Source organism: Rattus norvegicus, chromosome 17, assembly GCF_036323735.1.
Source record: "Rattus norvegicus strain BN/NHsdMcwi chromosome 17, GRCr8, whole genome shotgun sequence".
Taxonomy (NCBI): domain Eukaryota; kingdom Metazoa; phylum Chordata; class Mammalia; order Rodentia; family Muridae; genus Rattus; species Rattus norvegicus.
In genome coordinates, this window is record NC_086035.1 from 18,469,369 (window position 1) to 18,494,876 (window position 25,508).

Sequence of the window (25,508 nt, forward strand, 5' to 3'; positions counted from 1 at the left end):
CAAGTTCTAAGGGGGAAAAAACTCTGGGCAAGAGTGTTGCTGACCAGACTCTGACCCCGAGGAAGTTGGCTCCCTGAGGTCGCTACTATGTTGAGTGCTTCTGATCTAAGCTGTCCGGTGGCAGTGGCGTAACTGGAAAGTTCAGAGAGTGCTGTGTCATTCTGAGCATATCCCATTTCCCTGGAGCAAGAGCACCACTGGCTTCATCCTCTCCAAACAGCAACATCTCTTATTCATGGGGTTCTTTCTTTGTGGGGCCATTGATTATTGATGTGTCTCACTGTTAGGTAAGGGCTCCTGTCACCCTAGACAAATACTACCCAGTGTTTCAGCCTCCCTTCGGTGGCCACAAATGTCCCCGCAGCAGCTCTCTGATGCACTCAGTCAAGGCAACACGAGGATGGTTGCGTTCAAGCAACTCCTCAAAGGAAGAAAAGGGACGTTGCTGGTGACTATTGCTGGGGTGATTGGCTTGGATTTGGAAGATTGCTTGGTGGACAGGGAGACTCACAGGACCTCTCTCCCAGGGGCCCTATGATGGCTAAACAATCGTTGGCTGGAGGATTCTTTGGTGAGGAAGATGCCATAAGCTGTCCAGGAGGCGTTCTGGAGATGTGACCTCCTGACGGTCACCTATGCTTCTGTGAGCCACAACAAACCTGTTTAACAAGGGAGAAGGAGACCACAGTGAAGAACAGCCTCCCGACTGTCAGCAGGCGTCCCTCAGCTCGGATAGGCCGTACTTACTGCGTTATTTCCCACTTCAGGCCTAGAATGAATTAACCATACAACATTTTCCTATTGACTTCTTGTTACATTGTGGGAGAACTACTTCTGTGTGGTTGAAGTCATTCTCTGAGATAATAATTATCTTCGAAGCATGCTATTAATGCAAAGGCCTTTTAATAAATTTATTTAAATTTCTTGTGTTAACATAGGAGAAATTGGCCAAACTCAGCATTATTTCCAGAAACATCTGTAGAGTCTTTAAGTCTGCCTCATAATTTCTTCCTTCCTTCCTTCCTTTCTTTCTTCCTTCCTTCCTTTCCTCCCTTCTTCCCTCCCTCCCTCTCTCTTTCTCCCTCTTTCTTTCTCCCTCTCCCTCTTCTTCCCCTTCCTCCTCCCCTCCCCTCCCCCTCCCCTCCCTTCCCCTCCCCCTTCTCTCTTTCAGTTTCTGGGACAGGATCTGGCCATGTAACCCAAGCTGACTTCAAACTCATGATCATCCTGCTTCAGCTCCCCAGTGACTAGAGTTGCAGGTATGCACTGCCTAATTTAGCTTGTCTTTGGACATTTTCTTAAATGGGAAGTAAGGGTTGACCATGATTAAGCCAAAGGCTGGCTGTGTCTAGCAGTGTGCATCCCTGACAGTTGTCCCTCTGCTTGTAGGGGTCCTTGCATCTCTATTTACAAGCTTGTAACATCCCTCAACACTAGCGTCCTACCCTAAAGGGGGGGGGGGACTCATTCGGTACTCGGAACTCAGCACATTAAGAAAACCCAAGAAAACTCATAAAACTGCCTTGCGAGAATTATTCAGAAGAATGACAATCTGACCGACTAAAGAAGGTTCAAGGTCACGAGAAGTAGTTGGTAGTGAATTTTCTTGTGAGAACATAGAGTCCAGTATGACATTTCATTTTGGGACCCAGTAGGGTTCCTGCTGAGGGAGCAGAGCAGAAACTCAGCCTGGCTTAGTCACCATCTGTATTCCTAAGGACAGCCATGCCTTATTCTAGATTTACAATGCCTCATTCATATTTCTTGGAGCCTCTGGTGGGAATCTCAGCCTTGTAGAGACCCATGGGTTGATCCCTACCCATTTTTATTCCTATCCATTTTTATTTCTATTTCTGGTAGCTTCGAGGCTGATGTTCACAACGCTGATGATGTAGTGTCTCTGTCCCTTCCCTCCTGGTCCCAGCTGAAACACTTCACGCTGAGAGACCCCAGAGACAGTCGCTGTGCCCAAAGTGGCAGCTGGGAAAGATTAGGAAAAATCCCTGCAGATAAAGGGGGCCGGAGCAGAGCAGTAGGGGAGACAGTTGGGAGATTTAAAGGACGTGGCCCCTCGGCAGCTGAGAGGATGGCAGTCGCCAGGGAGATACCGCTCAGGAGATAAGCAGCTGTAGGCTAGCTGAGGAAATGTGCCAAAGGGGATAAGAAAAGCAACTGGTATGAAAGCATGAATGATCAAGGCTCTTGAAGCGCCTGGAATCCAACATGCATGTTGGGGAGACAGTGTAGTCTCAGTTCTTCACACTGCCCTCCTTCCTAACAGCAGCAGACGGGCTCTGAACGATCCAGGCCTTGAGCCACGCACCTTGGCTACTCTATTCTGCATTGAGATCAAACGTTACTGCCATTACTGTCGACTACCTTCTCTAAAGGCTTTCTTTATAGCCTTTGGCATTCGGTTCCGCCTGTACCCACTTTTGTTTTTGCATTCTTGTGCATGTGTCCGAATGCACGTGAATATCTGTGTGTACATATGTGAAGACCAAGAGCCAAGCTTGAGGGTCATTGCTCAAATACTACTATCTAATGTTTTTTTTTTTTTTTTTTTTTGGAGACCCGACCTGGTCTCTCATTGGCCTCTTAGGCTGGGCAGGCCGCCATCCACCAAGCCCCAGAGACGCTTCTATCTCCCCATCGATGGGATTGCAAGTGCAGGAGACCATACTTGGCTCCTTTTCTGTGGGCTCTGAGGATTGAGTTCAGGCCCTTGTGGAACAAGTACTTTATCCGAGCTGAGCCGTCGCTCCAGGCTGACTTTTATTTATCTTTACTTTACTCTTACTAGAACCTTCTACTTTACAGACGGTTATCATCGTTAATCATAGCAACAGTATATTTTTGCCGAAATTCACAATAGGTTGAGGTCGTCACGACTGAATACTTACCACAATAAATAGTACCACCAGGAAACAGTCGTTGCCGAAGAAACTAAAGAAAAATAACATTCTGTCAATTTTTATTAAGTGTTTTAATCGTGTATAGAACTTGCCTCAGGCTCTTCAAACCCAGTACTGAAGGCTCATTTATCAAGCTCTCTGTACAATTTCTGACATGGTTCCCACAGACAGACAGACAGACAGACAGACAGACACACACACACACACACACACACACACACACACACACAGAGCGAGTCGAGACGAGCCAGCAGCTGTCCTTTTCTGGGCTGTCGTTCTTGATGATTCTGTTGCCTTCAGTTCACACGAACCTGTATTTAAAATGAAGGCGATACAGGGAACCTCCATGCAGTATAATACCCTTAGTGTGTTATCTGTCCCAAGTGAACGCTCAGCAAGTGGTTGCCTGAAATCCTGATACCTCAGGTCCAATGGAGGAACTGTGGTAAGACCAGCACCCATCTTGATAACGGTAACAGCCAGCATCTCTTCTATGGCATGTGCATGTGACATAGCATGATCGTAGAAGGATCAGGGAAACCCTCAAGCCAGTGTGACAGGTCATGCTCACAGTTTCCTTACACCTACAGTCTCCCTCTGAGTCCTCCTGGGACTTCAGACTCATCCACTCCTTCCCAACCACTCTTTCACACAGTGACTGCCACCGTGCTGGCAGCCACTGGTTAAACATTGTCAACCATCATAGATGTTGGGACAGGAGGAATATTTTAAAGCACTATTGATGAGGAAGGTTTTTTTTTTTTGTTTTTGTTTGTTTGTTTGTTTAAATATGGTCCCCAAATGAGAAGCAGGGACCAGAAGTACAGTTAAAGGAATAAAACCAGGCTGCAGTTGTGACTGAGGCAGATTCATCTGAGAAAAGCTGTAGGTTTCTTACTGCCCTCTGGAGTCTTCTGTCTCTATCTTCTGTGCTTCAAATCCCAGCAGGAAATTTCTCTCTGTGAAGCCAGTGGTTGCCTGACTGGGAGAGAGGGTAGAGCTGAGAGCTCTGGGGAACTACACAGGAAGCTTGTAGGGCTTGTTAGAGAGATAGAACACAGCATATGAGCTGGTGTGCACACAACATTGCTGTCAGCTACCCTGTGATAACTTCTCTGTCATGGTGACAGACAACTAAAAAGGAATGAGAGTTTGCTTTGGCTTACAGTTTGGGGTATCTCAGTCTGTGGTTGATTGGCTCCATTGCTTTGAATGCCAGACATATCATGGTGTTGGGAACAAGTGGAGGGAGAGATTGCTGACATCACAGTGACCAGGAAGTGGAAAGAATGGTACAGATAATGATGAAGGGAGTGACCCACAGAGGACCTCACCTTTTGACACTAGGCACTATCTTGTCTAGTTTAGCCTCCCAATGGTGCATTAATTACGAAACAACCAGTGGTTTAGTGTATTGAATGGCTCAGCCAGAGTCCTCATGATGAAATTACTTCTTCTAAAGCCTATCGGCTGGGCAACAGTCCTACTACACACGGCCTTTAGGGGACAATGTAAAGCTAAGCCACATATTAAAATCTGAGTTCCAAGAAATCCTGATACCATAATTTTTTGAAGGCACTCACTGATGTTTTTGTACTCATTTTTAAATGGAGTAATAGGACAGGTTTGCCTTCCAGTTGTTGTAAGGATTAAACACATGAGTACCAGACATAGTAGATGGGTAGCAGCTGGAGTCCCATTCTTATAACTTGTCCATGACTTCTCCATAGGCCGTCACTGATAGGACACCACTGAGATAGTGACACAGAACGTACAAATACAGACATCAAGAGCCTGAACTTCTCTGCCACAAATGACTTATTTTATTTTTTGTACATGTGTTTTAATGAGAGTGTGTGTGTGTGTGTGTGTGTGTGTGTGTGTGTGCGCACATGCGCACATGCAGGTACACATTTGTATACCCTGTTTCTAAAGCTTTCAGTTAAAACAAATATATTCAAGTTTTAAAACCGTCTAGCCCTTTGCAAACGTAGTTCAAGAGCTCAGTTAACTAAATATAGGATTATGATATGATCCAGAAATCCTACTTCTGGGTATATAGCCAAAGGAAATGAAGCCAGCATGTTGAAGAGACACTTGCATTCGGTGTTGACTAGAGTACAGATTCATACCAGCAAAGATCTGTAATCGACCTAGGTGTCTGTCAGCAAATGAACAGATAAAATGTTGCCCACATATACACAGGAATACGACTCGGCCTTCGAAGAGGAATTCTGACCTTTTTGACAACAGGATGATTGTAGAGGACACATACCAGAACCCAAAAGCCAGACAGAGTCAGACACATGACACTTGTTTCCTGTTCTCACTTACACGTGAACTCTAAGAAAGCTCACTTCCTGTGAAGAGAGGGTATGGCAGCCATCATTGGCTGTGTGTATATATTTGCGCATGCGCCATGGACCACAAATGGGGAGGGTATCGCAGCCATCATTGGCTGTGTGTATATATTTGCGCATGCGCCATGGACCACACATGGGGAGGGGGGCGGGGCGGGGGCGGGAAGACAGGGGATGGATGCAAATCCAAGAGTACAAAGCCTTTAACTGAGGGAAGAAGTCCTGGGAATCAGCCTCAGAACACTTAACACTTTTTCTACTCTCAATCTCTTTTTGTTTGATAAAGCTTTACATGACCTTAGGTAAATAGGTGTATAAAGTTGGTACATGGCTCCCACACTTACTGACAATAAATCATAAAGAGGTTGATAATGAAACTATTCTTTGGTATAGAGAGAAGTTCACCCCCTTTGAAGCATGAAAGCAAGACTTGCCCACTAATGAGATAGATTAGATGCTTGTTTCTACTTACATAGCAATTAAATCTTGGCTAATGTCCGTGCCGCAGGACATAGCATCTTCAACGCTTCCTGGGGTTGACTGGTATTCTGATTTCTGGATTGTCAATGCTGAGAATTTTGCTCCTGATAAATACAGAGCAAACATGGCAGAAGTGTATTTAAGGTTATTTCAGAAATTGTTGGAAATCCGGTCCTGATTCCAGACCAAAATTCACTTAATTTTAATGAAATCCAAGCCAGCTATTTTCAAGCTCTGTGTGTGTGTGTGTGTGTGTGTGTGTGTGTGTGTGTGTGTGTGTGTGTTTTCATATGTGTAGACACAGGTTTCTGTAGACCATCATAAATGTGTGGAGTTCAGAAGAAAGTCTTGGGTATTTGTCATTACTAGGTGGAAGATAGGGTCTTTTTGTTGTCACATTGCATTCTCTCTCTCTCTCTCTCTCTCTCTCTCTCTCTCTCTCTTTCTCCTTATTTTTTTTTCTTTTCTTTTTTCAGAGCTGGGGACTGAACCCAGGGCCTTGCGCTTGCTAGGCAAGTGCTCTACCACTGAGCTAAATCCCCAACCCCTTCTCCTTATTTTTCTTCCTCCCACCCTTGTGTATACATTTGTTTCCACACGCCACACGCTAACAAGTTAAAAAAAAAAACAACAAATTTAAAATAGCCGCTTTCTTTCTTAATTAAACCCCAGAAAGAAGCCATGCATCTAGTTGCTATGCCTTATCGATGCCATAAGCTGCCTTCAGATCAAGGACCTTGGCCCCTTGGGGAATGACCAGCTCTGTTCCTTACTCAGCACCTCAGTGGACCCCTCAGTTCACGTTGTCCAACCTACACTACACACTTTGCTTCAGCCCCCTTCGCCTAGTTTTAGCAGATGCATCTGATCGCAGTTACCTGTTTTCATCATTTTACTTTATCTTTAAAGACTGGGTCTCTCGTATCCCAGACTGGCCTAGAACTTGCTCTGTCATCAAGGATGACCTGCATTTCAGACCCTACCCCCTCCACATTGGTACACTGTCATTTCTGGCTTATTCTGTGCTAGGGATTAAACCCAGGACACCCTATCTACTAGGGAAGCTCTCTACCCACTGAGCTGCACCGCCAGTCTCCTTCCTTTTCTTTGCATCCTCTCCTCTAATTACAAATAACTTAGGGTAGAGTGATGGCTCAGCACCTCCGAGCTTTGCTTACCCTGTGCAGAGACCTGGGTCCAATTCCCAGCGCCTACACAGTGTCTCACTATCATTAGTAATTCTAGTGCCAGGGGGACCTGACAACCTTTTCTGACTTCCTTGGGCATCAGGCATGCATGTCGTGCATATACATCACATAGGCAAACATTCACACACATGAAATAAATAAAGCTCAAAACATTGAAATTAAAGTCTCATAAAGGGATCCAGAAGGGAAGATGTGTATATATATATATCCCAAGGTTCTCCAAGCAGCATCCCGCGTCTCTTCTGCCTCACCTGAGGCATCTACAAGGCAGAGCCAGGACGTTTGAGAAGTGAACGAGTTTATCTCTGGGTGAGACTGACAGAGGAGTGGGGTGTGGTCAAAACTAAGGTGTGTGTTTCTATTTCGCACGCCATGCTTTTGCATTAAAAAACAAAACAAAAATCTTCTCTTGGAGGTCAGTTTCTGATCCTTCTGTGGACACTCTCTGGATGACTAAATGAAAAGAAATGAGGCTTTGCTTTTCCAGTCTGTGCTATAACATAGGACGGTGCAAAGGGGAAAAGTTAAGCTGTCTCCAATCCAACCTAAGGCACATTAATAGCTTTGGTTGGTTATAGAAAGGCAGTGCCATTTGTCTTCTAGGAGGCAAGTGACAGGAGAGGTGAGAGTTCGATAGATGTCCTCTTTGAGGATGCTGTTGGGTAAGAGGGGCCAAAGTCTGTGCAAGAGGACAGAGTGAACTTATATCAAACCCTATCATTTTTCTTATCTAAAACACCCAAGTCTATATAGGTATGGTCTTGTTTCTTTCTTCTTATGTTTTACAACTGAGACTTTGAAGAAACCCTGACATTTGGGGCCTGGTGAGATGGCACACAGGAGTTTGCCATGCATTCAATCCCTGAATCCCTTAGAGGGTGGAAGGAAAGAGCTGATTTCACAGAGCTGCCTTCTGATCTCCATATATAAACCATGGCCCAGGAGCCTACACACACACACACACACACGCATGCACACACACACACACACGCGCACACGCACACGCACACACACACGTGCACACACAGACACAGACATACACACACACACGTGCACACACAGACACAGACATACACACACACACATGCATACTAATAATATTAATAACTGATTATTATACTTACTAAACTTGAAAATTTCAATAGATCTGTGGGAAAAGCTCAGTATCAGCAAGAATCAGGAAAATGCAAATCAGAGTCACAGGGACATGTCATCTCATCTCAGTTAAGGACACTGTCACCATGAGAGAGGGGGTGGGGGGGAGGAAGAGGACGAAGAAACTAGGAATATATTTGAATGATAGAGTGCTTGCCCATCATGAAGACCCTAAGTTCAACCCCCAGCACTGCGAATGAATAAGTAAATAAAATATTGGGTAGAGAAAAAAGGAGAACTCTTATGTACTGTAGTTGTGGGGATGTGAATTACCCTAGTCATGATGGTACGCAGGATGGAGTGAGAACTACTGAATGACCCAGTCAAACCATTACTTCATTTGCCAAAGGAAACTGGATGCCAGTCGTACCGTAGAGACATCAGCCTTTCTGATAACAGCGCTGTGCGAAAACAGATTCGGAATCACTTCGAGTCAAGTTCAGTCATGATATACAGACATATATACGAACGTAGTGCCTATAAGCGTTTATGTGGATACTGTCAGCCTTACCAGTGTGTGAAACCCTGTCATTCACAGCAACCAGGAGGATGCTAAGTGAAGTAAGCCAGGCAGAACGGGGCAAATAAAACATGGTGTCATGCACATGGGGGGATTTAGATTGATGTTACATTAACAGAGGGGAGAGGAGTGGCTCAGGAAGGTTCTGCTGAGTGGCTGGTGGTTAGGCTAGGGAGAGGTTGGACAATAGATACAAAGTTATATTTGTACAGGGAGAATGAATTCTAGTGTCCTATTCCACAGTGGGGTGGTCAAAGTTAATAACTGTATATTTCAAGGTAGCCTAAGCTATTCGGTGATGGATATTCAAAATAGCCCGAGAGAACTTCAAATATTTTCACCTCGGCAAATGGTGATTATTTTGAGATTATAGATATGTTCATTACCTTGATCCGATTATAACACTATAGACTCATGTGACAAAACGTCCTGTTTATCCCATAAATATGTACAATTATTATGCCAATTAAAAATAGCAGGCCTTTAAAAAGAGCTTGTTGTGCAAGTGATTGCACAAAAATCACTATTGAACTAAAAACCCCACTCAGAACCTACACCCAAAATGAATCCCTTTTATACAAAGTGTTCAAGCAGAAACAAAGTTAGAATCTCCATGGAAACAGCCTGGAACTCTTGAAGGAGAAGCGAGGACAAAAGTGAGCATGAAAGCCCATTTATTTATTTATTTTTTTGTTCCTCTTCACCTCTGCCCCTTCCAAGCCTCGGGTTGTCATCTTAATGAGCGTTTTTTTTTTTTTTTTTTTTTTTTTTAAAGACTCCAAAGGAATTAAGAAGAACGACATTTGACAGGAGCGAGGACTAAATATAGAGCCTCTGTGAGAGAAATGTATTCTGTAATCTTTGCATCTACTCCTCCTTCCCCTGTCTGGTAAATGTGTTCTCTCTCTCTCTCCCCCTCTCCCTCTCTGTCTTCCCCTCCCCTTCCCCCTGTCCTCCCCCCCCCCCCGTTCCCATCCTCCTCCCTTCCCTATCCTCATCCCCCTCCCCCTCCCTGTCCCCCTTCCCCTCCCCCTCCCTCTCTGTTACCTTTGTATTGTTGTTACTGTACAATTTGCCTATTGGGTTTTTTGGTTATTGTTAGATTGGGACGAAATGAGCATAAAACCATGGAATGCAATTTTGTCTTCCTCAGAAGGGTTTGTGTAATAAGACATTTGAAGCCAGTTACCAAATTAATATTGTCATATCGCCTCGTTAGGGCCAGAGATGAGGCTCAGTGGGCCGAGGAGTGCTTGCCTAACAGGCACAAAGCCCTGGCTAGCATTTCCAGTATCACACAGAAACAGATATGGTGGTGCACACCTGCAACGCAACATTCAGGAGGTGGAGACAGGGGGGATCGGCAGTTAGTGATCATCGTTGGCTAGGTGAGTTCATGACTAGGCTGAGCTACACGAAGCCCTGTCTCAAAACCACAGCAGAAAGCACAAAATAGTGACAGCAATGAAAGACCCTCAAACTATACTGTCTCCATCCAATTTCCCCTTGCCCAATACTTCGAAGTTTCCGAAATGCTTTCTTATCAGTTAGCCTGCCATCTTTCCCCTTGCCAATACCACAATATTCCAGACTCTGTATGCTATAAAGAAATGAGGTTTGTTTGGGCTCATGGTTCTGGTCTGACGTGAAGGCAGTCCATATTGTGATGGCTTCCTGGCTAGCAGCCTTGAGGCACTGCAGAGCATCAGGTCAGAGAAAGAGAGTCCGCAAAAGACTTAAGCAAAACGGATTTTAGAGCAGACCACATTGCGATAAGTCATTAGCCCATCCATCCACACATCCACGCGTGGATAATTCTGTTCGTGAACACAGAGCCTCATTCTCTTGAGGATCACACCCGGACTCACCTCTTAACATCTCACAGTGAGAATTAAATCTCAACACGACTTGCAGAATAGACAAGCCTTCGTCATCTAATGTTCTCATGTCACGAGAAGCAGGATGACTATGGTGGGTGTCACCGACCCGTGTCACCAGTGTATCGACCCACTGGCAGGCAGCTACACCAGGACTCACTCCACATCGTGGATCTGACTCACTGTCCTCTCGAACACCAGTGGCCTTCCAGGTGAATGCGGACACTACATCATGGTATCTCTTTCCTTTGATTAGATTTTAATTTTTCATTCTTTTTAGAAATCTATGCATCTATGCATAAGTATCACACCCCCCCTCTCATTATTATACATCAGGGGACATTCTAAAGAAATATGCAGCCTACCTAAAACAGGTGGATTTTTTGGCTTTCCTGAGTTTGGCTACTTTTAATAAGCTTTCCCTGGAACTGTCTGACCCATTTTTAATCATAAATCAAATATTACTTCAAGTTCAGAAGTAGATGACTTGTTGAGGACCAAAGTGACCTCTCATAAGTCTGAAAAATTAAAGTGTTCACTAGTGGCTCAGGAACAGTTCTACTGGTTGTTGAAAATACCTCGGGGTACTTTTCCGCCTCCCATGGGGAGACACTGCTGTCTCCATTTTCAGTTGGAGTTTGAAACTCGCTGATGGCTTTAAACTGGAGGGTGGCTATAAAGGGTGATGTACCGTTGATATACCTTGTTGTCCCTTCTACTAGAAACTGATGGAGTTCAAGATACACAATTGATATGGGTGACACTAGGAACAAGAGTTCAAACTATCCATAGTAAGAGGAAAACCACATATACTCTTTAAGATCATCAGTAGACAGTCACCCCCTCGACATTTTGATATGTATTGTTTTCTAATGGATGCCTTATTAGATATTACTGCATTGTTGATGAAAAATAAGACATAGGGACTTTCTGTTTGGGAAGTCATCACTACAGTGCGTTGAAGCATCGTCCCTATGAATTTACTCCCTTACTGTCTTTGGCTTTGTACCGAGGGACTACTACAGGACACTTGACTATTATAGGCTGGCATTTCTGTTCCAATAGACTATATGAGAAGCCTGAAAATGTCACCGACAAAAGGGGGTTACTCAATGTAATTTGGGACCTGGTGGTATAGACCTCTAGAAAGGCTAAGGTGGGGAGATTTCAAGTTAAAACTATTCCAGAGGGTGAGTTCAAGGCTAGCCAGGGCTTTTTAGTGAAGTCTTGTCTGGGAAATTAAAAGTTAGGCCTAGGAATGGACCTCTGTTGGATTCAGCCCCTAGAACCACATATATCAACTGTGGTAGTGCATACCTGTCATCCCAACACCCAGGAGTCAAAGACAGGCGATCAGAAGCCATCATTTTGTTAATTTGGAGGTCAGCCCTGGTATACAAAGGTCAAAAAGGAGGATGGGAGTGTTGTTCAGTGGTAGAGCCCTTGCCTAGGCAAAGTGGGGTCCCAGGTTCAACTTTAGCATCACAAAGAAATAATCAAGAGCGTTTGGATCTATTGGCATTTCTAGGAAATACTGAGGCTAGCTCCAGCCATGTCCCCCCCCCCCCCCGCCTCCATCCCAGCAGCACTGTCTTGACCTAGGCTATGGTTGCTTACAACCAACTCTTCAGGATTCAGTTTAGGGTGATGGTCTGTTTGCTACACATAAGGCAGGTATTTTGTGAGATTTATTCTAAAGGTCAAAGAGCACATCCTCTGAGAGATTTTTATGTCCACAGAAAAAGTTTTCCATTGAGGAATGGTTAATCATAGTAGTTCAAAAGAAAAAGGGCTGGGGACTGGGAATGTAGCTCAGACGGTACAGTGCTCACCCCACGTTTGGGAAGCCCTAGGCTTGGGGTGCTGCACGCCGGTACTGCCAGCACTCAGCGGGTGTGAGGATCAACATTCAAGGGTATCCTTAGCTACACGGTGAGTTCAGTCAGCCCCTCTCAAAAGGAGAAAACCAATTTAAGACAGAACCAATTAGAAATAACCAATGCAACAGCAGTTTTTAAAAATTATATTTAATACAAGTGAATAGATGAGAAGATCCGAAACATTATAAAGCGAGATACACAACAAATAAATAGTTTGCACAGGAGAGCCACGCCTCCATTGCATACCACTGTCTGGTACGGGAATACTTAAATCCAGTGACAATGGAGAGTCCATAAAAATGCTAACCTGTTGTCCCTTGTATGAAGTTCTTCAAGTATAAAAGTCCAATACAGTGTAAAATAGTATTCAATTTAGTTTAAGAGTAAAAATTGCAAGTATCACACTTTCAGAAGGAAAAAATATAAAGCCGTCTTTTAAAACTACATACACTACACAAGGAAAGTGGGAACATCTGTTCCCGGCAGATGAGATCTGCAGGGGGAAAACATTCGAGGAAGCACAGAACCGGCGACGTAGCTTGTTTAAAAAAAAAAAAAAAAAGAAAGAAAGAAAGAAAAGAAAAAAAAGAACAAAACAAAAAACAACTCAAGACTAAACTAAACTCAAATTCGTTCAGGTAAGAGCACCCACCTGAACAGTGCACATAAGAATTTAAATAAATCCAAAGCCAACATCTTTAGTTGAATAGGTTAATATTTAATATGCTACATCTAGACCTACTGAATAACTTATGCCATGAGATGAATACATAATTTTACAGTGTCACTTCTAAAGTTCCTTCCTTTAGAGTGCAGCATAGTAAAACTTAAAAAATAAATATCTTAAATAGGATTATTATTAAGGCACATTATAAAGTACAAGACCATCAACCGTCGAAGAACTGTAATGTCAAGAACCTTGCTGTCTTAGGTACTGTAGTCACTAATAAATAGTTTTAAATAGGACTCTGAAATAGATACGAAAAAGTGTAAAATTATTTTAAAAGGGGGGAGTGGGGGCGGGGCGGGAAGAAAACAAAGGTCCTTCAGACAGTCCCGAAGGGGTGAGCATCTGCAAACTCCGCCTGCCTTTACCCATAATCCTCTAGTCTAGATAATAAATAGAAAGACAAGTGGTGTGGTGAAAGCCCGACTGGCAGAAGAGATCATCCCCGAGTGACAGGGGATGGGGAGGGGAATTATAATGTCACAAGCTCCTCCCACGAGTACAAGTGATGGACTCTTCCTGCGAACGGTGTGTGCTATCGATTGTCTGAGCGGCTGGTGCAGTATCAATGGCTCCACAACCCCACTCGTCCACAGGGACAGATGAGAAAATAGCTTTGGTACCTGTCCGCCACCATACCCGCCATCACGCCCCTAAACTGATTGTTCGATGCCCATTTTTGAGGTAGCGCAAACACTACCTCCCGCCTCGACAGAGTTCTGCAGGCCGCAGTCACCACTGCAAAGGAAGGACAACCAGTGCTTTCCGCTGTGGTGTTTCTTTCTTCAAAAATCTACTTTTACACGTAATTCAAGCTACATATTGTGCACTCCGTATTCCCTGGTTCAGCTAGATTCACGTAGCGTTTTCTAACTTGGAAAAGGCAGTTTGCTTCCCTGATACTATAAAAAAGAGCAAAAAAAATAAAAATCCCCATACAAAAGTGAAGTCCCATGGGTACCCCTGCCATCGTGTCCTAGTGGCTATTCTGTGTAACTCAGGCTCTTTGGGATTGACTTCAAAAACTGTTTCTCGCCCTCCTGTTCCTCCCCTTTCCATCTGCAGCAGTACCGAGAAAAGGAACACCTCTGTCTCACACTACCTTTGCCTTGTCCCTTCAAAGCCATCAGGTGAACGTTAACTCTCTCATCAGCTACTAAAAACTGGGAAACTGGGAGGGAAAGAGAAACCCCTTTGACTTGGATCAGACGGCTGGTCTACTGCATTCGGTCTGTCTGCAGCTGTTGAGGCTGATACTGGCCGAAGGCTGCTGCGGCTGCAGCGGCCGCAGCCGCAGCAGCAGCCGTTCCGGGCGCAGCAGCGGTGATGGGCTGCTGGACGGCATAGCTGTAGCCCCCAGTGGTCACATAGCCTGTGGCAGCTGGCGATGCTGCATATGGGTACTGGTCATAGGCAGCAGCCGCCGCGGCTGCAGCCGCCGCCGCCGAGTACTGTGCGTAGGCGGCTCCAGTGTAATCTATGTACGGTGTGGTGGAAGCCGCAGCTGCCGTGGGCTGGACGTGGGGAATGACCACTCCAGGCTGCACAAAAGCCTGCGGGTAGACGTAGTGGGCGGGGATCCTGTTAAGAAATGGGAAACAAAGTCAGGCGACGGTCCTCTCCTGTGGAACTCTTTTGCTCAAGAGATGGAGACAAACTTAAATTTAGTGGTTGCTATCAACATAGGGTTGCCATAATATGTACTCTTCGGTGGTCCGTTGGATTGCTCCCTTGAGAGGAATTCATCAACGGGCAATGGAATGACATTCTCCCAGGTAAGAATTTTTCACTGTGACTTCGAAATCATGCAGAAGCATGCACGCCACGTTTGGAAAATGAATCGCGATTAGCCAGGGCTGTGCTTGTTAAGACAGGCTTGGTAGAGTTCATCTAAGAAAGGTGATGTCTAGCAAATAGAAAACTCCACGCCGTGAACACGGGACTTGGAAGGTTGTCCGAGCCGACACGGCTCTGTGGGGGCGGTGGCCTGGCCGTTAAAGGGAGAGTGGACTCCAGTATTCTCTATCATGGCAACCCTATTTGAAATCGCTAGGCAGACTCGGCACACATTAATTTCTCTGCAACCTCAGTCACCCTGATTAAAAAAAATCATAATTATGAAAGAAGCAGGCGACAAAATTAAATTAAATTAAAAAACAAAAACAACAAAAAAACCCAAAAAACCCTCAAACCAGGAGTTTCAAGGTTCACAAGTGTGGTAAGCACAGCAGACACACTCCTCACACGACAGTAGTGCAGCTCACTCGCTTCACAAAAGGCTGTTGTGGGAAGCTACCAAAATGCTATTAACAGTCCCGGCAGAGGCTCTCAAAGAGGTGTGCGGCACACTTCCGATCTCTCTTTGATCCCCCCCCCCCCCCCACCAAAATCAGGACAGAGCAGTCAATCAAACCTGTTTGACTATCGGGCAGCCAGCTTGTCTCTACTCAAGGCAGACAGAAAGGAGTTGGGGGTTGATGAGCTCGGTGTAAAAGCTACGGACAGGAAAAATACAACCGAATGCCTAGGAACTTAACAGAGACTCAAAAGATGGTGCTCTGTACGCCCACTAACTCTCACGTTAGCCTGTGTCAGAAGAAATCGATTTATTAACCTATCTGTTTTCAATCCGCCTGGACGGTTAATGGTTTGTACAGTTGTGTTGTATGGTTATGGGTCACCCTGAGAAGAGCCAAGAACACGTAACAAAATCAAGTATCATTTGAAGTGCTGCACTGACAGCTCACATACAGGCCAGACCCAAGGCCTTTTCTTAAAAGTTGGTTAAAAAAAACATCACAAGAGGTTCGTTTACGAACGAAGAGGGGCAACCACAGCTGCCCCTCTTGCAGCCCCTTACCGCCCATTTTCAAAGCCCTACCTCGGATATCTGACTTATTTTCGTCTTTCTTTAAACGGATTTCCCTCTCAACCCCCTATCTTTTCTAAAAATAGAACACAGGCATGCTATCTCGCTGTCAACAAGACCAACTTATTAGCAGCACAAGCACAGATAACCATCTTCAAATTTTAAAGAACACAAAACATCACGTTCAGGCTCTTCAAAAACACAAGATTGATTTCTTTCTTTTTTTCCTTTTTGGTCTCTAGAATTCTATGGAATCACTTGTTAAGAAAATCTATGGAAAAGATGACTTTATCGGAGAGGGTGGTGAACTCTGTCTTCCCTGAGATAAAAATACATTTGATTTTACTAGAATTGTAGCTCTTTCCCAGTGCCAGCAGAAACCCTGTCACCAAGTGTTTCTGAGGACACTTAAGAGATGTTCTTAACTGTATGTCAGAAACCAGGCGCCGTGCATGGTCATGCACACATTCAGAGCTCTGTGGCACATCAGGTGACTGGCTCACCCTTGGTGACAGGTGTGGCTGTGGAAAGCACTGTCCCCAGAGCCGATGGGTCCACAATGTGCAGACGCAGCTAAGAGAGCCTCCTCTCCTGCCAGTTTACATGTGGTGACGGACAGCAGAGGCTGCAGCTGGGCTATTTTTGATCCTGTCATGCGACAAGGGTTTCCAGCGGATAAAATGTCTTTATAAGGCCAAAGTGAAACATCTATCAGTTCCAAAGGCAGCTAGTCTGAACCTCACTGATACAGAGACATTAACCCTTTGTGCCTCCGATGTTCTGAGGACAGCCTGTTGGTTGATAGGTTTGCATTTTCAAATAATGGAGTAGCTCAAAGGAGCCACCTCACTCCTCTCCCCTTCCCCCCCAAAAAAGGTCAAGATAAAGAGAGAGATGGAGGGATGTTTTAAAGCAGAGAGAGTACTGCTTCAAGAGTTACTGTCCCTGTATTTATATGAATGACTACTTCTGATTGGGCAGAGCCACTCGATGAGAACGTAATTTGTTTTTCTGGAAGATCAGACAGAGTCCTACTCGAAGGCTGGCAAGGGTGAGGAAGATGTCTGAAAGGCAAAGGAAGACCTGGGGCCTTTAAAAGATCATAGAGAAAGGGAGCCCACGGGACCCTAGAGAGTCGTGTCCCAGAGGACCCTGGAGAGACTCCCATGTCTCAGTTCAGGGAGAAGGCAGCAGAGCAGAGCGGTGTCTTGGGAGTTCTTTCAGTCGTCTAATAAACTGAGTAAGGCAGTCTTGGAATGCCCCTCCTACTAGAATTCTACCAACCTCCAGCCCTTTAGTTCACTACAGAATTTACACCAAGCAGCTACAAAGCTCAAGAACCAAGTGAACACCCCAGGTGAGTAAAGAAAACTGACTACATTTTCCTCCTACTTCCATTCCTTTAGGTCTCCCTAATATCTCTCTTGATTTCCTTCCTTCCTTCCTTCCTTCCTTCCTTCCTTCCTTCCTCCCTCCCTCCCTCCCTTCCTCCCTCCTTCCCTTCCTCCCTTCCTTTTGACAAGATCTCTTTAGGTAGCCCAGGCCTACTTCAAATTTAAGGTCATCCTGCCTCAGCCTCCAGAGTTCTGGTTTCCCATCGTGTGCCACCAGGCCAGGCTAGGCTCTATGACTTTCAAAGCAATAACAGTCTTCCAGTCTATTTCGCAGACTTTTGACTAACTCTGCACTTCATCCAGTTGCCCGTTAAGAGTGATCCCTAATACCACACAAACCATTTTTGGGCCTTTTGTTGCTACTATCTCCAAAATGCCATATATATAGATATGTAAATAAATATACATGTAAATATGTAGATATTTAAACTGTTTTTAGACCCCGGTCAGCAAGCCATCTTACTATTTCCTGGACGTGCCACCCATCACCAGATCTCACTTTAGCACATGGCCATCTCTGCGTCACTCAAGATATTAACCCTCCCCCAGTCTCTACCTCCCCTATTCATCTACCCTAGATCTAGCCCTTGGTGTGCTTGAACTTTTGGAACTCTACTCTTAATCTCATGGCGTTCCTATGTGAATGAGATTGGAGTTTTCCAGCCCAGAGTTGCTGTACATGGAAGTTCTCCATGGGAGGAATCTCCAGTGGACAGTACGGTAGATGCTCTAATAACACAGCTCCCCGTTTTCACCCTCCTTCCAAGATCTAACTCATCTTCTTCATGGAGGCTTCCTTGAGACCCACTCATCTGCTGTCTCTCTCCTTTTGTCTGATGCCCTTCCCATCACTGATTATTTTATTGGTAGGTGATGAGACGGTGGCATTATCCCTTTTCTGGCCTTTGCTTAACATCCAGGAATGGACACAGCTTCCAAGGTGAGGCAGACCATGACTCTGAACTTGGACTCACATTCTAACACATCCGGAGGTTTTGGGATCAACGGGAGGCTCATTAACCTGTCTGCACTTGTCTTGTTTATTTTCAAGAAAGGGCCTTAACAGCATCTCTTTCAAATGCTCATCGTAAGAATTAAATGGCAGAATTCACATAGTGTGCTCTTACCAGGTCTGCGTGTGTAGTACACCAGCTCACCTATGGCAGACAGCTAGACACTGAAATGAGGGCTCAGTCAAGGCTTAAGTGTATGGTTAACTTCGTGTAAACCAACCCTGAATCTGTACTGGACAAAGCTGCAGCATCTCCTTTCCAGAGCTGTGACAAGAAAATACTTCTTTCAAACAGAGAGGCCCACAAGTACATCCATATCTGCTCTCTGCTAACTCCGAAGTCCTTTCAACTAATGTGTTTGTCTCTAAAGACCTTAGGTAACCCAGGGGCCATTTAAGGACTGCAGAAAACGAAGAGTCCCTTCACTAGCCTTTCAAACAAGGACAGTGTTAAAAACTCTCAAGCTTGCTTCCAGGCAAGTCTAAAATAAGAACATATGGCAGTCAGAGAGTGTTTAGGGTGACCAGGTGTGATTTGTTGGTTACAGACTTGGAATCAGGGCAGTGCTAAGAACCACTCAAGAAAGAAAAGAGAAACCTTACTTGGTCTACCTGGAATGCTATCTGTTTCGAATCTCAAGTTCAACTTGAGTCTCAAGTTCAAACAATTTATGCACGCAGTAACAATCACCATTCATCATGAAGACAGTTAATATCAGAAGAGAGGAACAAAAGGTTATTATACAAACACACTTGGTTTAAAATTCCCGTGCAATACACATCGCCTGGCGGTTCTCTCGTCTTTGTGTTACTTTCTTGCTATCAAGGATCCAGAGGGACTGCCACAGCCAGGCCAGATATATCCGGCTAGCATGAGTGCACTGTAGTTTGTCTGCACACTGCACCTCTCTGCTTGTTCATCCCAGCACACACCTTTCAGATAGACCCAGTGCCCTCATCCACTTCAAATCTACTCTCCTCCTCATGGGCTTGTCCCATTCTCCCAATCTATTTTTTTGGGGGGGGGGATTCTGAATTCCTCTTAAACTGGAACCGATGCCAAGTGACTTCTCAATGAGTGATTCTTGGCTGCCCTGCCACCTTTTGCTTCCCTTCAAATGAAGACACAGCTTCTTTTCACAAAGTAATGGGCACATAAGAACAGTGGTTAATTGCTGTGGTTTTACACTCATCACTGATGCCCGGGAGGTCAGGACTAAGCCCACAATTACACCGTCAGATGTAAGTTTTCTTCCATAGTCTCAAGTTGGCTGATAGTCCACACTGGCGAAGTAATGGTGGAGGGAGCGGGGAGGGAGGGGAGGAGGGAAGAAGAGAAAGGAGAGATGGAGGGACTGTGACTCAATCAACTCATTGCTTGTCCTTGTCTAAGTTGGCTTGGAAGGGGCTCTGATACATAGCTATACTTAACTGCAGCTTTTTCAAAAGCTGCAGATGTCTTTAAGAAATGAGTTACTGATAGATCAAAATAATAAGAAGGTAATAAGAAAATGTCTGTAGGAATAGGGCTGGCTTCTTCTCATCAACTTACGACTTTTTTTTTTTTTTTTTTTTGGTTAGCCTATATGAGGAGATGCTTACAGTAGGTATATATCTGTGAAGATAGATTCTAGCCTTCTAGGTGACACACGGAGATCTTTAGGAATTAAGCTGGGATGGCCATAAAATTCTTTAACGAGCTTGGATATTCAGAAAAGAATTAAGAGTTAAAACAATATTGATCAGGTAGAAGATGGAGGAAACAGACTCTAATATCCGGGATAAACTGATGCTGGCCTTCCTCCTGGGTCATGCTCAATGTAATGGCACTGGGGACTTAAGGGGCTGGTAATAACAGGACCCAAAGGAAACATGAATGTGGGCAGGTTGTCCACCTGTTAGGTCCAAAGGTGGGAGTTAGTACTGTGCTGCTCAAAACAGAAACCAGACAAAATTAAGGGGGTGGGAAAGCCCAAACTGGTGAGTGTTAATAAAATCTGAATAGAGCTCGTGAAACTTTTATCAGAAGACCTGGCGATAGACATACATTGCGAAATGAAAGCCCCTTCCCGGAAAACGGAGACTTACAACATGCAAGCAGTGAGTCCGTATTCTTACGGAGAGAAATCACACGATTTAGCACTCACTACAAAAAAAATGTTAAATGGAAGTCACAGGCTAATAGCTTAAAAGCAGGAGAGAGGGGGGGAAAATGCCCTTTGCTCCCCATGGCAAAGTCAAAAGGTCAACACTGCTCACCACCACCACCAAACTCAAACGGCAAAGAGCCCCTTCCCCAAGAAAAAGAAAACACTCACTACAGCTCTGTTCAATTAAGTCAAAGCACACAGTTTAGCTATCAACACCACTTCATGACTGTAATAAATAAAAGTAAAGCACACGGAAGGGCTATGGACTAGAGTGAAAGATAAAAGACAGCACCACCAACATCCATGCATGGTTAATCACCATCTGAGCTTGTGTGTCTGAGTCTACTGGTTACAGAGTTTAACTCCAAACAGAACTAGTCCACCTTGCATCACCGCATCCTTCTGATCAGTTAGCTTAACTGTATACGAGCCCTGTCAGGTTAGAAAGAGATAAATCACATTGAGTCAAGCTGACAGCAGGAATGGCGACGGGACACGTTGTCTTGTGCACAAGTCATACCTGGTAGTTTTGGATTTGTTTTTTTTTTTTTTTGTTTGTTTGTTTTGTTTTGTTTTGTTTAATCCTAAGCCCAACATTTGGCTGGTTTGGAGACTGCATACTTGGTCAGATAACTTGACTCATCTAAAAATATTTATAGTATCAGCATTAAAAAAAATACATGAGCATATATAAATATGTAAAACCCCGGAACTTCTGTGACATATCGACCTCGTCTGTTTATAACAAAGAGGCAGGGAAACAAATGGTGACCGTGTTGTAACTTTGGAGGGCTTGGTGAATTGACTTACCCAAAAGGTCTCTGGATAAGGGCCGGGTGAAGTTGTTGAACGCCAAAGGCAAAACCTAGCAATAAAACACACCACAATTCCCATTTGTGCACAGGTAGGGACTTCTTATTATTCCTACAAAGGAATTACAATCACAATTTGTGGTTTAAAAAGAACCACTCCTATGAAACGGTTCTTTATGTATGAAAAATAGATATGTTTTATAAACGTCATCATTCATCCTAAGTAAACATTTGACCAGACTAAGATTGGAAAACTTAAAAAAAAAAATTCTGCAAAGTTTACTTAACAGACATAAAAAAGATTTGAAAATATTTAGAGAGAGACCCAAGAACAACAATGAAGTTAAATTCACGAATATTCCTACAGTTCCAACTCACCCACAAACAAAAAAAAAAAAAAAAAAAAAAAAGGGAAAAGAAGAAGAAATTTGGAACATTTCCATGCCTTGAAAAGTACATTTTTCACTTTACGGTTTTATAGTATTAAAATTCTATAAAAACGGAATTCCCCATCGCTCTTTTAAGAACAGTACACGTACTATTCTTATAGTTTTCTAGAGAAGATGTTTTAGAAAGACAGAGTTTTGAATGTTCGTGGGTATTTCTCCATGAAGTCCCTTTCTGACAACCGAGCTCCTGAAGAGAAATGTCAAGCTCTCTTCTAAACTTCCGCCAGAAAGGCTTTGTGTAAAGCACACGAGATTTAGTCAACGAAGTTGCTTGCCTAGGGAATCGAGTCATTTGCTCAATCCCCGAGTGAATTATTTTCAGTAAATGTGAAGAACATTCCCAAATAATACAACAGACTTCCTCATAGACAACGCCATATCCCATTGTAAACCAACAGCTATGGAGATCTTAGCAAATTACTTCTCATCCCCAGGTAGAAGTCACTAAAGACAAAGCAGAACACCGAAATGTAAGCTGAGAAGGCGGAGTCTTCCAATGTGTATTTGGTCGCTGGTACTCTGTGATTTTATATGAAAATATGTGCCATGCTTCTCTCAGGTCAGGGTTCAGACCACTCATGCTCTGAGCACAGCGTCCCTGGCCTGGATCGCACTGGCTGGAGATGACAAAGCCCAACCACATAGTGTACCTTTTCAGCCACAAGTGGCTAGTGAAAACTGGATAGCTTGAGCGCAGTCAGAAATACCTTTCACTATATAGGAAACACACGAATTAACTTTTGAGGGCAGGCTCTCTGGACCCTGAGATCTATTTTAGTAGACACATCTCAAGTACCCAGAGGCATACTTACTATGCTCATGCATATTTAATGCCGCGGTGGAATAACCAGGCAAGGCTCAAGTTTTACCAAACACAACCGTGGGGCTCGCAGGAAGCTGGTGTTTCTGGGCTGGGGAGGTGGTGGGATCTGTCTGCCAATGGGTGAAGAGTTGGCAGGGGGGAGGGGAGGAGGGCGTTGCTCACCTGGCTGCATGATTCTTGGTTTGGCTCCCAAGTACGCCAGATTCACATTGGCCTTCCTACCATCGATGATGGGGTTAGGATCCTTACAGGCTCTTTCAGCAGCAGCGCGGTCAGCCATGGTGACCTTAGCAACATAGACAGACAGACAGACACACAGAGCCCTCAGTTAACCCCTGAAGGAAAAGTATTGAAGTTGGCTTCCCTTCCTATTTGGGGGGAGGGGGGCAGTTGGAACATTAACCCTTCATTCTCTGCCTTAAAAAAAGTGACAATAAGCAGAAAGAAGAAAGGAAGGACCCCCTCCGCCCCCACCCAAAGTCTTAAAGATGCTAATGTGGGCCCTAAAAGAGATTTGGAAGCCACCATTCTGAATTCGCATGTAGATTTACCCTTTACGGTCCCACCCGGGCCCCAGAGGTACTGTGGGCTTTAAACAAAGTCCAGCCCCAAACCAGCCGGTAGCTCCCAAGAGGCAAACACTCTTTAGTGACAATAGCAATTGTCCTGCCCCAGCGTTCTCAGGTCTTTGGGCAGATGAATTTGCCCCTTTAAATCTCCAGAAAGCTTAACGCACTGTTTCAGTTAGGCAAACACTCAGGGGCGCAGCACTTCCTTTTAGAATCCACCTTTGCAATTTAAAAGGCAGTGGTGTGAAAAGGAGGGGGGTGGATAGCTCTAGACCTCCCGGATGTCTCTTCTTACCGGGCTGGGGGTTGGGGGGGGGGTGAACACTACAACACACACACACACACACACACACACACACACACACACACACACACACCACACACACACACACACACACGGTTTTTCTTCCTTTCTTTTTTTTTTTAAACAAAGCACCAGCTCACTTAACAACCAGCCTCCAACCCAGAAATGCCACAGCGAGGGACTGTTTCTTCCCTCTCAACTCTGCATCCCAGATCTGGCTCTCCTTCCATCTGGCTCTCGGGGCCATCGAAAGAGGTCCTCTCGGTACCCCACGATGCAGCCACAGTCCCTCGGTTCCCCAAACCCCATCACACTTAAAGTTTCAGCTCAGCTCCGAGTGAAGGGGGCGCCCCGCGAGGTCGCACAGAGCCCCTTACCCCATGCTATGCTTTCCTAAGGCCTGGGGCCACTCGCTCCCTCCTGGCCTGTCTTTTATCGCCTCTCCAGGACCTCTCTTAGTTGCTCCCCACCCATCCCGAGAGTCCTCCTTCCGCATAACTTACAAATCCGTAGCCCCGGGACTTGCCCGTCTGCCGGTCGGTGATGACCACAGCCTCCTCGATGTCTCCGAAGACCTCGAAGTACTTGCGCAGGCTGGCGTCGGTGGTGTGGTAGGGCAGCCCTCCCACGAAGATCTTGGTGTACGTCGTGTCCTTCTGGGTGGTGTGCATCTTCGCGCCCGCCCCGCGGCTCGGGCTCCGGCTGCGGCTGCGGCTGCGCCTGGTCCTCGGGCTCCGCGTCTCCCGCAGCGCGCGGCGGCCGCCGGGGGCCGAGGGCGCGCGCGGGGGCGAGGGAGCGGCGTGGGCGCTGGGCGCGCGGCTTCCCAAGTGGCCCGCTGTTCCCAACACTCGCCCGGGCTCTCTACTCCAGTCCCCGCGGCCGGTCACTGTCCAGACCTTCCCGATCGTCCGGGTAACCAGCTCCGTAGCCGCGGATTGTGCAAGCCTTTTGCACTCACCCCGCGTGGAAGTAAAAAAAAAAAAAATTTTCCCCTTAAATGCAGAGAGGGTGGCGGTCTCCAAGTCCAAAAGAGGTAGATGTTCCTTTCTCAGAAAATCGAGTGGCTGGGGTGGGAAAGGGGTTGGCTCAGAGGCTACCTTGTCCCGGGGGCGCGGAGGTGGCAGCTGGGGGCGCGGTGCTGGGCCCGGCTCGGGCTGGGGACCGTCCCTCCTGCTTAGGAGCTGCCACACCAGTGCGGACTGAGGACCGCTCTCCAACCCTCTGCTCCTTTTTCCCCAGCGGCCCGGGGGTCGACGCCCGGCTGGGGAGGGGGCGGGCCGGACGCCTGCGATTGGCCGGGACAGCACCTGGGGCGCCCGGCGCCGCCGCCCCCCAGCTGTTGGGAACAGCTGCTTCTCTCCCCGCGCGCCGCGCGGCGCTGGGTCGCCTGGCCAGGGCTCTGGCGCTGTTGCTGGGTGGGGCAGAGTTGGAAAAGGCTGGAGGCCGCCTGGCTCTGTCTGTTGTTGCCTGCTCCTACCGGTCAAAGTCGCAAAGACCCCTGGCGACTCCCAGAGAGACCCAGAGCGAGCTGCTGGACTCTCTGAAAGGGACCACGCGGAGCCCTTCCCGCTAGGCCTGGGTGGCAAGACCAGTTGACTTGAGAGTCCCCTGGGGCCTGGGGTGATTTGTACAGAGGCCAGTCCCCTCCCAAACACCTGGGACCTAGGAAATCTGACTCCTCTAGGGGTCTGAACCATGAGAAGAGCTGTCAAGTTTTCTTGGCCCCCAAAAGCTGGTGCTGTGAGAAACCAAGAGGTAGAGTCCACTTGCCCCCCCCCCCGGGTGTGTATGTAGAATTAAAAATAATAATAATAATAATAATAATAATAATAATAATAATAATACCCTTAACATTTGGGAGTGCTTGAGAAAAACTTTAGCTTTAATGGCTCACAGCTAGCAAAGGGTGCCTTCTACTTCAGAGGACCATGAATTAGTACTGTACCTCCTACGATCATCGGATTTGTGCTTCCTGCCTGAGTTAGTTATTCAGGAAGATGGGCA

The 25,508-nt window shown here is 45.8% G+C and overlaps 1 protein-coding gene across 2 annotated transcripts; it reads right to left on the reverse strand.

The window, feature by feature from the left end:
* Nucleotides 1-12,524: 12,524 nt before the first annotated feature.
* On the reverse strand, nt 12,525-25,072 carry Rbm24 (RNA binding motif protein 24). Of its 2 annotated transcripts, XR_005495334.2 has the most exons (5): nt 24,008-25,072; nt 22,794-22,917; nt 21,358-21,412; nt 20,867-20,979; nt 14,565-14,703 (listed from the first exon to the last, which is right to left on the reverse strand). XR_005495334.2 is itself a non-coding variant. In NM_001191100.1 (4 exons), exons 1-4 carry the CDS (start codon nt 24,173-24,175, stop codon nt 14,340-14,342), a joined length of 711 nt encoding a protein of 236 aa, NP_001178029.1. In that variant the 5' UTR covers nt 24,176-24,260; the 3' UTR covers nt 12,525-14,339. The 2 variants fall into 2 exon arrangements, 1 of the variants encoding a protein (NP_001178029.1); NM_001191100.1 differs by lacking the exon at nt 20,867-20,979 and having other exon boundaries at nt 12,525-14,703; nt 24,008-24,260.
* Nucleotides 25,073-25,508: the final 436 nt, after the last annotated feature.

What these genes read in the sequence shown, in the direction of transcription:
- Rbm24 (NM_001191100.1), bottom strand. Translation starts at nt 24,175, where the DNA reads ATGCACACCACCCAGAAGGACACGACGTACACCAAGATCTTCGTGGGA. An exon ending in ACCAAGAATCATGCAGCCAG is followed by an intron (nt 21,413 to 22,793) that starts GTGAGCAACGCC and finishes TTTTATTGCTAG; the next exon opens with GTTTTGCCTTTGGCGTTCAA. An exon ending in CTTATCCAGAGACCTTTTGG is followed by an intron (nt 14,704 to 21,357) that starts GTAAGTCAATTC and finishes ATTTCTTAACAG; the next exon opens with GATCCCCGCCCACTACGTCT.